General features: G+C 34.3%; 1 protein-coding gene across 1 annotated transcript in view; it reads left to right on the plus strand.

The window, feature by feature from the left end:
- Positions 1-2,919: 2,919 nt before the first annotated feature.
- LOC149803550 (cytochrome b-c1 complex subunit 2, mitochondrial-like) overlaps positions 2,920-17,397 on the plus strand; it is a 48,487-nt gene continuing 34,009 nt past the window's right edge. The window contains exons 1-3 of the mRNA XM_089953284.1: positions 2,920-3,033; positions 4,841-4,918; positions 13,141-13,290. Of these exons, the coding sequence (XP_089809410.1) occupies positions 2,992-3,033; positions 4,841-4,918; positions 13,141-13,290 (270 nt within the window). The 5' untranslated portion in view covers positions 2,920-2,991. The remainder of the gene's footprint in view (positions 3,034-4,840; positions 4,919-13,140; positions 13,291-17,397) is intronic.

A 17,397-nucleotide genomic window follows, 5' to 3' on the forward strand; every position in this document is an offset into this window, starting at 1 on the left:
ATTAAGAGTGCTGACATCAGAATGTGCATGCAAATTTTTTTAGATGATGATAGATACAAAGTTGCCATATTGCCTGTCGTGCTAACCATTTTGCAGCAACAGGACGTGTAACATTTGCTGCATCATCGAGTCTACTAATCTCTGCTCTACCCCTCCAATATCCTCTTGGGCTATAATAAATTGATTTCATTATTTTATAATAATCGATTGATTAATTACCAGCGCCTAATAATAATTTACCTTTCATCGCAGATCTTACCAACCAATGAGCTAATGTTTCTTTAAAAGATTTTTTTATATATATAGAATTTAACGAATGAATTAATTTCACATCTGCAATATGCCTTTGTTTCTGGATTTTCATAAGCTACATCATGAACATGACACGCTTTATCAATCGCGTTTATTGGATATTCACCAGGTCTTGGTTGATCTCGCTCGTCAAGTCGAATATCAAGTCGGGTTCCAGGACCACAATAATTAGGATCATTTTTTTCTCCTGGGTATTTCGCCCAAGGAGTTCCTGGTAATTTTCCTAATGAAGTAGCGATACCACCACCAGACATTTTGTGTCCTGGCTGTGTCAGGGAGATACATTTATATTTTTTATACCTCATTCCACACATTTGCCTGTAAGTGCGCGCTTTTTATTTTTTGTTATTATTGTTAATCCACTTGAGGTGGTGGATGCTCTGCATCTAACGCAAAATGAATCCATATTAGCTATTATATTTCAACAACATGAATGTCATTGATTTGTCAGCGACACGAAAGCAAGAGCCAGTAAAACATCATCCAGCACTACCAAATTCTATCAGAGCAATTATCAGAGGTCCGTCTGGGTCTGGTAAAACACAATTATTACTTAATTTGATAATAATGAGATGGCTCAAATGAGATAAATTTTATTTAGTAGCTCTGTCAGTTGATGATCATAGATGTTACGATGTACTTAAAGATTTTACTGAAAACGCAAAATTGTTAGATGAGGACGGTAATGATATTATTGATTTTATCACCGATATTGATGAAGCCCAATCTGTAGATGACCTCTATGGATTTATTAATAATTTAGTAGCATACGATGATGTAATGCTGGACAAACAAACAAATCCAGCAAGAATATTTTCTTGAGGCAGACATAAAAATGCTGATGTGATTTATGTTACTCAGAGATATACACAAATACATAAAGTGATCAGAGATAACTGTAATATTTTAGTTGTGTTTAATGGAGTCGATACACAGCCTCTGCGAAATATTCATCAGACTTGGTGTAGTGGGGACATGGATTTGATTAGGTTCGAAAACGTCTTTTCAAAAACACAATCTGCTTCACGCGAATTTATAACAATAAATTTGCATGATCGTCGATCACGATATTGTGTAGGTCTTGATAAATTCTTTGGTTGAGAGATTGATTTAATTACTCACACATTTATAGCAGCAGAGAGGGTGCGACCTCAATGAAACGTCCAAAAGGTAAACAAAACGCGCATATAAATTTAGAAAAACACGAACGACAAAGATAAAGTAACAAAAAAACTAACCCAATTAGAGAAACTCTCGGTCAGTTAGAGACTTCTTTTTGACGTTATTAACCTTAATTTTTTTGTTTTCGTAGGAAGCTTTATTTTTTTTTTCAAAAATGACGTTCCAGCAGAAGGTCTGTTTGCCTTCTCTGCTGCTCACAGGATCAGGCTGGCAGAACTATTCTCTATCTCCCTATGTTAAATGAGTGTTATTAAATAAGGAATCAGGTTGCTGGAACTATTCTCTTACATGGGTTATAATTTTTCTGTATTCTTTACAACATTGATGTATTTCAGCCTTATTCATGTCAACATTTTTGTAATATGATGTTAGAAATATTGACTAAACATCCGCTAATTTCTTCTTTCTTATGTTTTCAATCATAATTTTACAGAATATCAAAACGATTACAAATTAATTGAAATTTCTCCATATCTAAATTGTTGTCTATTGAATTAAATGCATTACTATCCGACAATTTTATTGAGCGATCAGGCCGGATTTTTCTAATTCGAAAGTACATGTAAAACTTACCCATTCAGGTTATTAACCCATCCCCAAGAAATAAATTCCTCCAATCGACTTCACGTCATGCTGCTGCTCATCCTATTGTCTAGATTAATTAATTTTGTCAAAAATACATGACACACGCTGATTTTATAGTTTTTCAATGTGCCATCCTCGTCAAATTTGTCGAGAATATCAAGTATCATTCGTACAAATGAGCTTTTTCTCTATTTAATATACATTTATCTCGTTTAACAGATTCACTAGTTCTATACTCGGAAGCACTAAAACTGGTTGCAGAACAAAGGTAAGGTGTGCAACTTATCCCCCCCCCCTTTTTATATATCGTTCTTTGAAATCTGAATTGTCTTTTGTTTATAATTTTGTTTCATAAACGTTAGCTTTATCAACAAAATCAATAATAATAATAATAATAATAATAATAAGAAGAAGAAGAAGAAGAAGAAGAATAAATTTTGTGTAAAAAGCAGGTTGAAGGATGAAAATGGGGGGGGGGGTGAAGCGGGGGCTTGGTGTTTAGGGTCGAAAATAGGCTGTTGAAAAATGTATGAGAAACATTTTACAAAGGCATTCTTTGAAAGGATGACTGAAAATAAACAAATAAGACATACATCAAAATAGCTAGTGGTTTTGTTTTTGTTCTTGTAATTGTATCATTTAAATATTTAAAATTTAAATGAAATCCAAATTTCCAAATGCATTTTACCCCCATCCCCCTCTAGCTACCATTCACCTAGAAACAATTCGCCATAATTTAACATCCATTAAGTTTTAAATGAAAAACTGAGAGAGAACGGCTAATTCGAGATATGTTCGATTATTGCTTTGCTAGGGGAGGTAACCAAATTTGTCACGTGATCCAAAGTCGGCCATTTTGCAGCTCCTGCTGCCGATATATTTATTACCGATTTGAGTCGGACCGATTTTCAAATGGCATCTAGAATGTCAAAATGGCTCCTTCGACCCATCAAGGTTTAATACAACATGCGTATTAATATTAGACGCGATGCACGTAGAATTCATGGAATTAACGCTTAACAAAGGGTGTAACTTTGGGTCAGGACACCGGTGACATTGACACTGTACTGTAGCGGGGTTGGGGGATGCTGATGTTTTTTGTAAAGTTTAATTTTCTTAATGATTATTTTGAACCATTTCTTATTGGTTTAAAGTCTTAAAATACCATTTAAAGTTTTCGTATTATTACCTTATATACATCCAGTTTCTGATTGACATTGATTGCAATGTCTTTTGAAGGGCAAGTGTAGTCCTGTAAGACATGGCCCGTGTTGTTTTTGTTTAAGTGCAATGTCTTACTACCCAAATAACGGCCTTATATAGCATGTTCTGATGTCGGTTGACATCGGAATGAGTATACACTTGGCAGCCTATTTCGACACTCTTCCACTAATTAGTAATTTATGTGTAATTATAATATACTTAACTGTGCTGTCTTTATCCTGGCGGAATGAAAATATGACACTAGCAAATGGATGCATTTTCATGTTCTGTTGACATACATTTGAATTTGTTGCAGTGCAACTGTAGTTGAGGTATGTCAAAGTAGGTTCATGTGGGGGATATGTTTCTTGAATGAAACAAAACGTGCTTACAGTCCCAATAGGCATACTATATTTTTATTTGTTTCTTTAAAGAATAATATTTCAACTTAACTCAATTTTGGCATTCCCAGCTTTTATTGCTATCCAGCCAACTGAAATGTAGGCAAATGAAACTTGAAAATGGGTCTATTTCTTTTATGAAAATTTGTATTTTATGAGAGAAAAGACATCAGGGTAAGTAAAGTCTGACAAAAACTTTACTTTGTAGAAAGGTGTCATTATTGGTTGTCAGTTATGTGTGATATTCCTAAAAATTTGACTTTCGTTACACTGTTAGCCGACATCAAATCATGCTACACAGCACCGTTAGTTAGGCAGTAAGACCCATCACCCCTCCAGAACAAAAATATCGGGTGATGTGGCTTACGTTGTATGACTAGGGCAAGTGATGCAAACGTTTACCCTAGTTTCAGTAATAACATTATTGTCCATAAATGATCAAACTTGGTTACAGAAATATTGATTGATCTGTTAGCTGGAAGATTCATGGTTTGCAGTCCTATCTTATTAGAAAATCAAATGCCAAGACAAAGGGAGATGGCAAATGATTGTACATGTAATCCATGTCTTGCCGTAGCTTAAGTGTTCAGTGTGAATTTGAATGCTTGCATTATAATATATTAGGAAAAAAATATTAAAATCACTTTAGAAGTTGCCCTGATATATTTAATTAATTTATTCCTTAAAAATGGTTATAAACCCTCAGTCCTGTGCTAGTTATTGTTTTTCTGTGTGTGTCATAGTTTGTCTGTTACCAGAAGTTTGTCCATGATTCATGGCTCAGACATAAAGCCACTTGATATAAAATGGTAATGTGCCATTTAGGCCATGGTTTAGAAATCAGTTGTTTATGGTGTCCATTTGTTATTATTATTTTCATCTACATAATATTTTTCTGCTTTAAAACACATATTTGACTGCAAGAAAGTTTTTATTGCACAATTAACATTATCTCAAACTATCAAGACATATAAGTGTTTATATGATAATGGTTCCTTCATTTACAGTGTCAACGACTGTTTCTAAAGAAAAGCTGTTGTGCACAATATTTTTAATCAGGGTACAGATCCATTTGTTACAAATAGTTCTTAAAATTTGTCAGTGGTCAAAATGGTTTCATTGATTAAAAAAAAGGTATATCCCATTCCTCTTTACAGGGTCGTTCCTATGCAACACAGACAGTAACTCAAATCAAGACAGATGCCAAACCTCTTATCCCTTCCCAAGGTGCAAAGGTAACATAATTACATTGAAGCTTTTTTCCCTCATTTAATAATCCATTGTTTTCACATGACATCACAAAACATGTGTGCTTTAATATCCGCCATTTTGATTCCCTAGTCACGCAACGCGGAACCTAACAACATTGCCTTCCCACATAATTATGAAGGTATGTCTCACTGTGCATAGGGATATAATAATACATCACATTCTTTTGTGCATGTCAACCACACGAGACTGAATGCGTGTCTTTTCCCCTTGTTTTCTTCAAGGAAAACATTGAAATTTCAGCTGTCTTTGTTATTCTTTAAACAAGAAGTAGATCCAGCAATAGATGCATAAACAAATGGATACACAAAAAAGTAGAAACATGTAATGATTGTTAATCTTCATGGGCTTAAATCAATCATTTGGTTATCGTTAAGAATACTTGGCTTTGACATTATGCACAAATTCATGTTCGGTTAGGCACATGTTTTGTTTTAATATCCTGAAGATGAAACATCTTTGAACGGTTATTGCTTTCATTCAGTATCATCCTAAGTTCATCATCTCCAACACAAATACAATATTTGACCATACTAGTTAAACAAAATTTGTCAGCTGCCTTTGGCACAAGCACTTGTGAAAAGTATTTATAAATGAAAGTTCCAGTATAATACCCATGCTGTGAAATTTTAATTACGTAACTGATATTGTATCCGAAAGATCATTGTCCGGCAATACTCTTTCAAGATGACAAGCTGATGGACATCATACAAAATGTTTTTAAAAAAATGCCAATATTGACTGTTGGTAAAGAAAAAATAACCTTTCTATTTTATAGCAATATTTCATGATTATGGTTCAGTTTCACTATCCTGTCTTTCGATAGAAGCCAGCACACTTCCAACTTTATTATATTTTCATGCTATCGGGGCACTTAATTTCAAGCATAATCTATGTCTCATTTTGATTAGGTAAATATCCTTATTGACTACTAAATAAGATTAGTATCTTGAATATACATGATGACTAAAGTTGACAAAGGTTTGTTAGGGACTCAAAATGGCAGTGCAAGGTGTGCACATGTTGCATTGTGGGTATTTGCATACACAAGTGATGTCTGTGAAAACAACCCATTCAGTAGATATATTTCTAATTACCCAATGATGATAAAAATGAAGTGAAAATAAAATCAGAAATTTTTCTTACACATTATAGAATGATTTGTGAAAGTTGTGATTTCTGTTGTTTCATTAGACCACTTCTTCACTTGAAGAGAGTAATAACAAACACTGATATGATTTACTCACCCATATGACAGAAAATCTAGCGGATTTGCTGAGCTTTTTTCTTATCTCAGTCTGGTTGTCTCCAGCATGGTGTCCATGTGCTAGGAACTACTTGTAAAAAGAAGAAATCCTTGTTGTCTGCTGTGCCTAACAGAGTTGTTATAAAATCAACCAACAACAGGAACAGATACAGTGGAACCCCGCTATAACGCGATAATTGGGTCCAAAAATTTAAATCGCGTTAATATCATGGTCGCGTTAATGCGGGGTTTTACAGTATTTTACTTTTTTCAGAGAACAGCTCATTGGCACATATACATGTATTCATGTCTAATGTGTATGATGAATAGGGTATCAACACTGTTTACTATCGTGCCGTTGTGGCATGCAGTTCATCTATAATGCATGTAATTCCATTGAAAAATTGCAAACATATTTACAATATTTAATATAAAAAATTCACAGATCATTGTGTCGGAATTCAGCGTCTAATATACGGCATGAACAGAGTATCAACACCGTTTACATGCCGTCTGATATTGTGCCGTCGGGGCTTGCAATTAATCCATAAAATATGTAATTCCATTGCCAAAATTGTATACATATTTAAACTATTCAATAATTTTGTCACACATCATTATGTGTCTGAATTCAATGTGAAAAATTAACAGCAAAATTAGGTTAAGAAAGACGAAGCACGTGTACGGTTCATTACGTTCCAGGGTCTATGAGCGGTGTCTGTACAAATTTCCTACTGCTAAAATTTTCTCATGCGTTTCTGTGTACATTTATCCATTGCAAATTTTCAGTAATTAACACTTGTACGCCTATTTGTTTGAACGACTACAGCAAGAATAATTAACAATCAACACATGCTTTCAGCATGCATATAACTTTTACTTCAGATTTTGTGAATATCAAAAAGAAAAAAATCGTGTGAAAACTACTATACTAATCACCGTGCAAAGCGCAGATAACGACTTGCGTTTGTAAACTTGCTTTTCCATAACAGTAAAATATTTTTATAAAAAATAGAAAATTAATAACGAGTTCATGAACAAACACCATACCTGTAAAACCCAAGGACTAAGTGCATAGGCCTGCGATGGTCACGAGTCACGTTTATAAAAATGTTAAGCTGAACGCATGTACAATTTCATATCCTTTAAATTTCTAGCTAATAAAGACATTATTTACTGGTCAACTGATTGCATCTAATAACACCGCCAAGTCCAGCAAATATCATGGCAGCTTTCTTTTTGTTTTTTGATTTTGTTTATTGTGAGAATCTTTTATCAACAACCGCATTGTCTACTGCTTGATTGTGTGTGTATGCAGTTAAAGAAACAGATGTTGGCTATTGTTTGAGCAACGATTGTATACAGAATTAATTGAAGACAATCACAAAGAGGACTTACTAGCTTTACTCATGGATCAGTAATAAGTAACATTTCCGATAATGTTTAGTTTGGCATAACACTTTGAGAACCTGGTGAAATTGTTAAATTTCAGAAGCCAAGCCATGATCATATTAGATTCGAATTTGTACATGAACTCTTCCCCAAAATGATAATAAACGTTTTACACACTTTCTCGTACTTTAGATTAAAAAGTATTTTTCCAGGTACGAGAAACATATAAGTACATTTACATGTATTTAAAATTTCAGAAACCACGCCACGATTGAATTATATTTGAATTCATACACAGTCTCTTCCCCAAAATGATGATAATTTTTGGCGTAAAGTGCAGAGAACAAATTGAGTTTGTGAACTTGCTTTTCCATAACGATAAAATATTTTTCTAAAAAGTAAGAAATTAATAACGAGTTCATAAGAAAACTCCATACACAGGTAAAAACCCGAGAACTAAGTGCAGTAGGCCAGCAATGGTCATGAGTCACTTTTATAAAAGAAAATTACAGTTGAACGCATGTACAATTTCATACCCTTTCAATTTCCAGCTAATAAAGTGGACATTATTTTCTGGTCAGCTGATTGCGTCTAATAACACCGCCAAGCCCAGCAGACATCTTGGCAGCTTTTGTTTTTTTTTTTGATGTTTATTAAACTGTGAGAACCTGTTATCAACCACTGCATTGTCTGCTGCTTGGTTGTGTATGCAGTTAAAGAAGAAACACGTTATCTATTGTTTGAGCAACGATTGTATACAGAATTAACTGAAGACAATCACAAAGATGATTTACTGGCTTTACTCATGGACCAGTAATAAGTAACATTTCCGATAATGTCTATTTTGGCGTAACACTTTAAGAACCTGGTGATATTGTTAAATTTCAGAAGCAATGCCACGATCGTATTATATTAAAATTTATACATGAACTCTTCCCCAAAATGATAATAAATGTTTTACACACTATTTATCATATTTTAAAAACAAAAAATTTCTGGTATGAGAAAAATATAGATGTATTTAAAATTTCAGGAACCACGCCACGAGCATATTAAATTGGAATTCATACGCGATCTCCTCCTAATGATACTAATTTATTTATACACTATTTCATGTACTTTGAACAAATTTTTTTTCATGTGCGAATATACGAAATTTCGGGAACCACGCCACGACCACGTTATATCCGAATTATCGTCATAGTGGGGTTGCACTGTATATAACAAACAAAACGTCACTCTTAAAGCAACGTAAGTTCTCTCCGACTTTGATAGCACACCATACAAAATATTTTGAGAGACAGATGCACATAAATTTGAGCCATTTGGTGGAGCTGCAAAAAATGAAAGTGTATCATATAACCCAAATTTAAAAGGTCATGAATAAACTGATCAGATCCTTGCTGAAGGGTTCTTACACACCATAAACTTTATCAAACACCTTATGGTTCAAAAATAGTTGTACTTTGGGATATGAGGGAGGGTGGATGAAGAACACAGAAACAACAAGTATGGTGCAAGATTGTGAAATTAGAATAGTTTAATGAGAGACAGATGAAGACAAGGACATGGAGGACATAAGAAACACAAGCAGTGAAAAACCAACAATGTATGCTAATCTCATATTTCCAGACAGGTACCCTGTATCTAAACATGTTATAAGAACAAACGTCCCAGTGACTTTTGTGACTTGGCCATACATTCTACGTTGCCCTCTATAACCCATGTTGATGCACCTGTGCCAGATGAGCAATTGATTTATATGGGCACCAATTGGGAGTAAGAAAGCTGAGTACCTTTATAAATAAAAAACAGGAAAAAGGCTGTGAAAACAAACTTACCCAAGTTGACTTCTAAACTAAAGTATGAGAAAATATTTATGCCAGAAATTTTAGAAAACACTTCCAGACACACAGGCTATACACATCAATGGTCACAAGAATCCAAACTCTCAAGAACTACTTGCATGCAAAGCTGGCAACAACTAGAAATGTGTTACATCAGACCTGTGTTCCAACTTTGTCAAACACCTCCAATCTGCCCCAGTTGAATTAAACATAGTAATGCAATTACAAATGAAAACGTGCACTTAACCAATCACTGATTCAGTCCACACACTATTCCACAAGATTTCTATGTAGCTTATCATTGCAATAGGAAAGGCCACGCTTACCTTGTTTGCAGAGCAAAAAATATATATTTTTAAGAAAATCATGATGAGAAATCTTTGTTAGAGCTGTGTACGCAGTATTGTATTGTACCATTGATAACCATATAATTTTTTCCAAATTAGAACTGATGAAAGTTAAAAGTCATCTGTATAAAAAAATAGTATGTACTTATTGTTATTTTCATTTGACAGCCATTGATTAAATATGGTAATACAGTAATAATGTAAAATGTTTTTGTTTCTATCTTCTCATGCATAGAATTTGTATAATTAAGGTCAATAGTTCACTTTGTTTGGACTAGTCAGCCTGGTGTCTGGATAATTTGACTGGGTGGGACATCTTGCTACATATCTGCTGCATGATGCCCAAGTGCTAGACATCACTATAAACTGCCACACTGCAGACATCATAGCAGTATGATTACAAAATTGTTAAAGATACATTAAAAATCCAGAACACACACACAGAGTACACCCTGTTGCCCACATCAATATATTTATATTAATGCGCAGTGCTGGCAAACAATTACATGTTGATCTAGCTACTCGTGGTGCAACATTTCCAACATGTAAAACTTTTAAATTTGTTTTTTTTTTTTTGCATTTTTAAGAGCAGCATATTTAGCTAGATCATGCATAATTATTGAGTTTTTCATAAAAGAGTATAAGACCTGATGCCATTTATTCAAAGTGGGAGGCAATAATTTTAACTGATTAGTACTGTATGTGTTGAATCTGCTAAATATATTGCAAAAGTGCATGGTTATTTTAATTTGTTTGGAAAAAATTGGGTGAGAAAAATAATCTGTTAGTTGTTTGTACCAAGACAATGAAATCCCAGTCGCATGGTTACATTATTTGTTTTCTCACTTGGCAGAGTCTCACGGGGAGACAATGTAACCTCTTGACTGGAATTTCAGTGCAACCCCACCATAGATTCTATTAGAGTTGGTACATGAATACATGTAGATGCCGAAGAATATTTACCTGGCTCTTTTGAGTTGGCGCAGTTTTTTTATAGGTTCAATGCCGGTTTATGTTTAATGCATAATAGCTTTAAGAAACAGTCATGTTTTGCTTGTCAGTAAGAGGCAGGACAATTATGGATGGTGTAGTATTACTGAGAAGATAACACAGATATGCCATAAAACAGTTGTTTATTTCAGTTGTTAAAGTTATTAGTCAGACCATTTGATTATTGTCAAAGTGATTATAGTTTTACCTATCAGTGAGGTTATTAGTTTTTATAAAATCAGTATATTTTCTTTTTATGTCCTGCCATGAACGGTCAGGGGTTGTTTAGTGTTACCCTAGGTCAATGTCTCAGATATTGTAAGTCACAGAGACATGCAACTTTGTTGATTTATTTTGGTGAGTACCTCACATATCAACCAAAAGTAGTTGTCTGTGACATAATTTCACTCTCCTGCAACTTTTACTTTGTTTTTTGTTTAGGTCAGTTCCTCAGGCATTGTTTGCCCCTGAGACAGTAGCCTGATCTGTAGATGTGCATTTGTGAGTACATCTCTCTACAAAAATTAGATTGCACCTTTAGATCAAAATCAGTTTATTTTGCCAGAGGGAAAAAATCTGTCTACTATATTACTTTAAAGTATAGAGTGTTCCAAATGAATCCCATGTCTTGAATGTGCTGATGTGCCAGTAGCCTTTAATGGGCTGATGTACCAACTGTCTTAATGGATCACAGTGATATAATCCAGAATGTCTTGAATGAATTCACATTAACACATTAACCCTTGGTGACGAGATCACATGGCAGGAGGTAGGAGCCAACTGCCAAGCTCTGTAGCTTCAAGGTCATGTACGATACACTAAAATGGGTGGTATTAGAGGAAGGTAGGCAGATGTAGCTCTGCAATGATACAGATGATCTGGAATTTTTAGTTGCACTACAAAATACAGAGGGACAAAACCTCATTTTTGGACCTGATTTTTTCTACCCAAAATTCGCCCGTGGTTGGAATCCGATTTTGTGTCTGGATTTTAGACTTTTTGGTCTCAGATCTAAGGCAGACCAGTATGAACTGCAAACAGACAGATGAACCTTTGCAAAATGTAGGATAAGATGTGCATTTGGAATAAACTGTGGTCTCGACATGAAAATAATTGGTCCAAGGAAAGAAAAAAGAACTCCAACTTTTACCCTTCGGCTTATGCGCGAGCCAAATAGCCAGTGAAAAACGATGTTTCTAACACAACTAGGCAGTATGTTGTTGGAAGATCACCTGGAAGTTGATGTTTTAGGATGTATTCAGAAACAGCTTTCAAAATGTGTTTCCTACTCAAATTTCAGATGAAAACGACAAAAACCTCCAGGGGTTAATGTGTTAATCCCACAATAGTGTTGTAGTCCAAACAGTCTTTGAGCAGTTTGTCGTTCCAATAAATAATTAAAAATTTTCCTCAGATTGAACTGAACACAAGAACTGTTTGGTTCAACCTTATATGCATCCCCACTAGACCTATGTCACAATATTCTTTTTTGAAAAAACTACATGGAAAGGTACCCCAAAACAGTAAACAAATTAATTTCTAGAATTCAAGACTGGGTCTTGAGCTCAAACCAAAGTAAACAATCAGTTGATAACTTACTCAGGAGACAAAGTACAGGTATATGCCAAAACTCTATTCTCATTCATGGACAAAGGTCAAAAACAAGCTTGGCATTCATCAGTCTAATTCTTTGATTGTCTAGTTGGTCCTTAATGAAAATGACTCGGTATAGCCACCATGGTGCCTATCTTAAAAATATTGTTATTTCTACTTCTTCAGATGGATGGTTATATCAGCATGGGGCTTTCACTAGTAGCATTCTTGTGATACTTAGTTGGTCCTAAATGAAAATGTTTCTAGTTGAACATACAGTATGGATTCCACAATGACTGACTTAAAAATCTTGTTGTCACTACCTCTCTCTCCCCCCCCCCCCCCAGGATGATCATTATGACATAGGGTTTTCATCAAAAGATTTTTGATGTCTACTCTTTCCTGAATGAAAATGGCAACAATCTGACTTCCAAAATGTGTACTACAGCAGGTATTTTGAAAATCTTGTTATTGCGAAACAAAATATAGTTGGTTTCAGCACATAACAGTTAAAAGGAAGAAATGGTCCTATCTTGAATTCCTGGAAATTCCTTTTGACACTAAAACATCAGTCCCTTTGAGCAATTCTTGTTCATGGGTGGTTTTGTGTAATTGTTCCAATATAGCTAGCTTGGAGATCAGTCATTGGTCCATTGGAATTTCAGATGTAATTGATTTGCAAATGATGCTTAAAATCCAACAATTACAAGTGCCTCCGATTTTGTGTATGACTTAATTAAATGCATTTAAAACTTTGTATTTTTGCGTTGCAGGTAACCCAGCTTCCAAATGGCATCATAGTTGCCTCTTTAGAGAACTACTCCCCCATTGCCAGGATAGCAGCTGTAGCTCTTGCAGGATCCAGATGTGAAACTCCCCAAAACATTGGAATTACACATTGCATCCGAGTATTGGCTGGTTTGGTAAGGGGCCTTACTTATTGGGATTTTTTTCTAGGATATAGTAATTACAGAAGTCATGATTGTTTCTCACAACTTGCATTAAAAAAGTCATATCAGATTTTAAACCCTATCTATCTTTATTTCTTGATTAAATCCTGCCTATATTTTGAAGAAAAAACCCTCCCCTTTTTTCCAGATATAAGGTTAACTGCACTCCAGATTATTTTTTTTATTCAATAGAGACTGGCTCCATATTATTAGCATATACTGAGACATGGAACCTACTTTTCCAGCACAAAAAGTCATATCAGATTTTGAACCCTATCTGTCTTTATTTCTTGGTTAAATCGTGCCTATATTTTGAAAAATTCATTCCCCCCCCCCCCAACTTTTTTTCAGATAAAAGGTGATTTGCACTCCAGATTTTTGTTGTTATTCAATAGACTGGCTTCATATTATTAGCATATACTGAGACATGGATACTACTTTTCCAGCACAAAAAGTCAAATAGATTTAAAACCCTATCTTGGTTAAATCCTGCCTATATTTTGAAAAAATTCACCCCACCCCACCCCCCGGGCATTTTTTTCTCTTTCTCTTAGATAAAAGGTGAATTGCACTGCAGATTTTTTTTTTATTCAATAGAGACTGGCTCCATATTAGCATATACTGAGACATGCACTACTTTTCCAGCACAAAATTAATGTTAATATTTTTTATGAAGATTTTGATATAAAAGTATTTTAATTCCTGTACAAGTTTGGTATGCAGAAGTGTGGTTGAAAGTGAGACACAGTGTAGTGTTCCATTGAACCTTTGTGATTTATATATCTTGTATGAATTTTAATAGTATTACAGTGGAATGTGGAAAAAAACAGGTGCTGACAAGAGTGTACTTTTTCTTCATTTCTTGATATTAGCTAGTTTATAAATGAAATAAAGCATATTGAACATAATAACTTTATATACCTCTGCTTCACATGGCGATTTATACATCCTCATGTCCATCAATACAGTCATAACATGATCTTGTAAATTTATTTAATCCCCACATTTTTTATGGATTGTCATGAAACTAGGTAACTATTATGGTAATCGCCTAAAGATGTCTGTATCTATCAATAACTTTGCTGCTGCAATTTTTGTAAGTGTTATTGACCTTTTAACTTGTTTCTGAATGCCAAAATTTGTGAATGTTCCTAATCTCAGAGCTCATCGGATCACTGAAACTTGGAATGTGTTCTGGTCATCAGTTGAAGATGTGCTTATTGACAAATTTCCATCCTCCTGCAATTTTACTGAGATTTATTACCCGTTTTCTCTTGCACATGAATTCAGTGTAAGACAAAATCCTGTAAATGCAACTAGTCCTGCAGTTTTTTTATTTATTGATTACTGTGAATATTAGTACATATTGTAGCCACCTTCGCAAGATGCACACATTGACAAATTACTAGGTTCCTCTGATGTTTGTTTTGTTTGTTAGTCTTGTTGCTGTTATTTATTTGGTAATAGATATAGTTAGTGATTGACAGAATATTGTGATTGCAATAAGTCTCACAGTCTTCATTGGAAGGCCATTAAACCTTACACATGGTCATAATCTGAAATGCTTATATGAATAAATCACTACTTTCACCATTTTGGTCCTGCAGCTGAATCATATAGGGCATACTTGTGTGAATGCAGCTTGGAATGCGGTTTTTAATGGATTACTTTGAAACTTAGCATATATTGTGGTCATCAAAAAGACCTTTTATGATGTCTTTTTGGTTGGAAATTATGTCAATTTTTACATCCAAAATGACCACCACACCATGGTCATCTTGAAAATCTTTTTTATCACAGTCAGTACACTTTGCCTGTAGTGTGTGCAGTTTCATAATTTTGATATAACATGTGAACATATTGCTTGATGTGATTCTGATTGGTCGAAATAAGCCTATGAAATTATTGTGCAGTATTCTCTTTACTGATTAGCTGCGATCGTAAGCAAACTTTTTTGATCCCCGCTTTTTGGAATGTTTTGTTTTCAATGAACATTTTGTCGGCCATTTTTCAACTCGACTCACAAAAGGAAATTGAGGAAAAATGATCTCATCTGTCTGAATATGGACAATTTACCCCCATAGGGGTTTATTTAATCACAATATCATAAGATAAATGGCGTAAAACTCCAAGAACAACAACAAGAAGTAAAGCTAAGGGTATTGCTCATTTGATAGCTTGTGGTGGTTGGTGGGTGGGGGCAATATGTTTGTAACATAGGATCCACCCTATATACAAGCATGGTTTAAATGTTAACTTACAGAAGTAAATAAATTCACCTCTGTTCACAGAAGAATATAAACATGAACCTGTCTCCGAACTGATAGAACTTTATCAAACCACAGCATTGATGCAAATCTGCCTCAAAAAGAAATTTGTTTAAGCTTTCTGTACAGTTTACTGTACCTAATCAAATTCTGCAAATATCTGGTTACAAATACATTACAGTAAATATGTGAATTTCTGCATCCAGTGATCCTGTTTCACATGAAAATTGCCACAATGCAATGTTTAGTGACATTTTAGGGTAAACGTGTACTCTTGGCCTACTGTGTACCATATCAAACAATGTGACGTCACATGCATTGATCATTCTGTTTTGAAAAATGATTTTGTCATTATAAAATGTTCTGTTTATTAGGATGGATGCCTGTTCATTGATATAAAGTTTGTAAAAAAAAAATTAAATTTCACTTATACTTGTTCTTTGTTTGGGACTATATTTTATGCACAACAATTGAAAGGTGCACCATCTATCAGAATGAACAAAATTATTAATTCTTCTTTTTATCTAAATAATTTCCACTGAAATAAAAACCATGTGGTAAAAAGACTCTCAAATGGGTAATGATTTAGTATTAAAAATATGAAACTCGTTGAATAATGTCCAGCTTTTGTGAGTCTTGGATCACAAAAGCTGGACATAATTCAACTTTTGTTTAAAATCATTTGAGATCCTTTTTTTATTACTACTTATCCTGAATAGATTGTCATATGAAAATAAGGTTTTAACTAAAAAGGCTTCTTAAAACATTAAGTTGATCAAAAATGAAAATGGTACCCATCTGACATCAGTATTCCTACTATATCAGCCATCTTGAAAATCTTATTATCGTTACTCTTGAGTGGATGGTCATATCAGCATGAGGTTTTAATTCGGAAACTCTTTATGATGTTTACTTGTTCCTAAATGAAAATGGTGGTCTGAAGTCCAATATGCCACCACAGCAGCCGTTATGAAAAACTTTTTGATACTTTTGATGAAAAGAAATTAGAATTGATGTTGCTTTCACCAAATGTATCATTACTACTTGGTCCTAAACGAAATTGTTGCTGATGAGATCTATTATGGGTGCCACAGTGGCCAGCTTGAAAATCTGTTCACTACCTATCCTTAATGAATATTCATATCAGCATGGGGTTTTCACTAAAAGACTTGTAATGTTTTGTTGATCCTAAATGAAAATGGTGCTAATCTGATATCCAAAATGTGGCCATTTTGAGAATCTCATTTTGCCAATCCACTTAAATGAAAGGTCATTTTTACATATTTTGTTTTTATCTGAAGAGTTCTTATGGTGCCTAGTTGGTTTTCAAATGTAAAGGACTGACCATCAATATGGTCACCGTAGTAACTGTGTTAAAAATATTGTTATCTCTGCTTCTCCCAAATGGATGGAAATCAACAGTAGATTTTCACCTATATAATTTTTATGATGCCTAGTTGGTTCTAAATGAAAATGGTGCCAATTGTACATCCAGTATAGCTGACATGATGGCTGTTTTCAAAATCTTGTCACTGTTCACCCTGAATGGTTGACCATGAGTTTTCATCAAAGAAATGATGTCAACTTTTTTTTAATGAAAAGAATGGGAATCTGACATTAAAAATCTATGCACCACAGCAGCTGATTTGGAAATCTTGTTATTGCTGAAGAATATCAGAAATAATTTTAGTATTAGGCAGTTAAAATGAAGCAATGGTCTTATCTTAAATTTCTGCAAATTTTCACCAATACAGCAATCAGTCCCTACAGGGGACTCTTGTTTGCTTATATTGTATGAAGATTCGCCCTCAGA

This window comes from Sinohyriopsis cumingii, chromosome 3 (genome assembly GCF_028554795.1).
Source record: "Sinohyriopsis cumingii isolate HCF-2022 chromosome 3, ASM2855479v2, whole genome shotgun sequence".
NCBI classification, from domain to species: Eukaryota; Metazoa; Mollusca; class Bivalvia; order Unionida; family Unionidae; genus Sinohyriopsis; species Sinohyriopsis cumingii.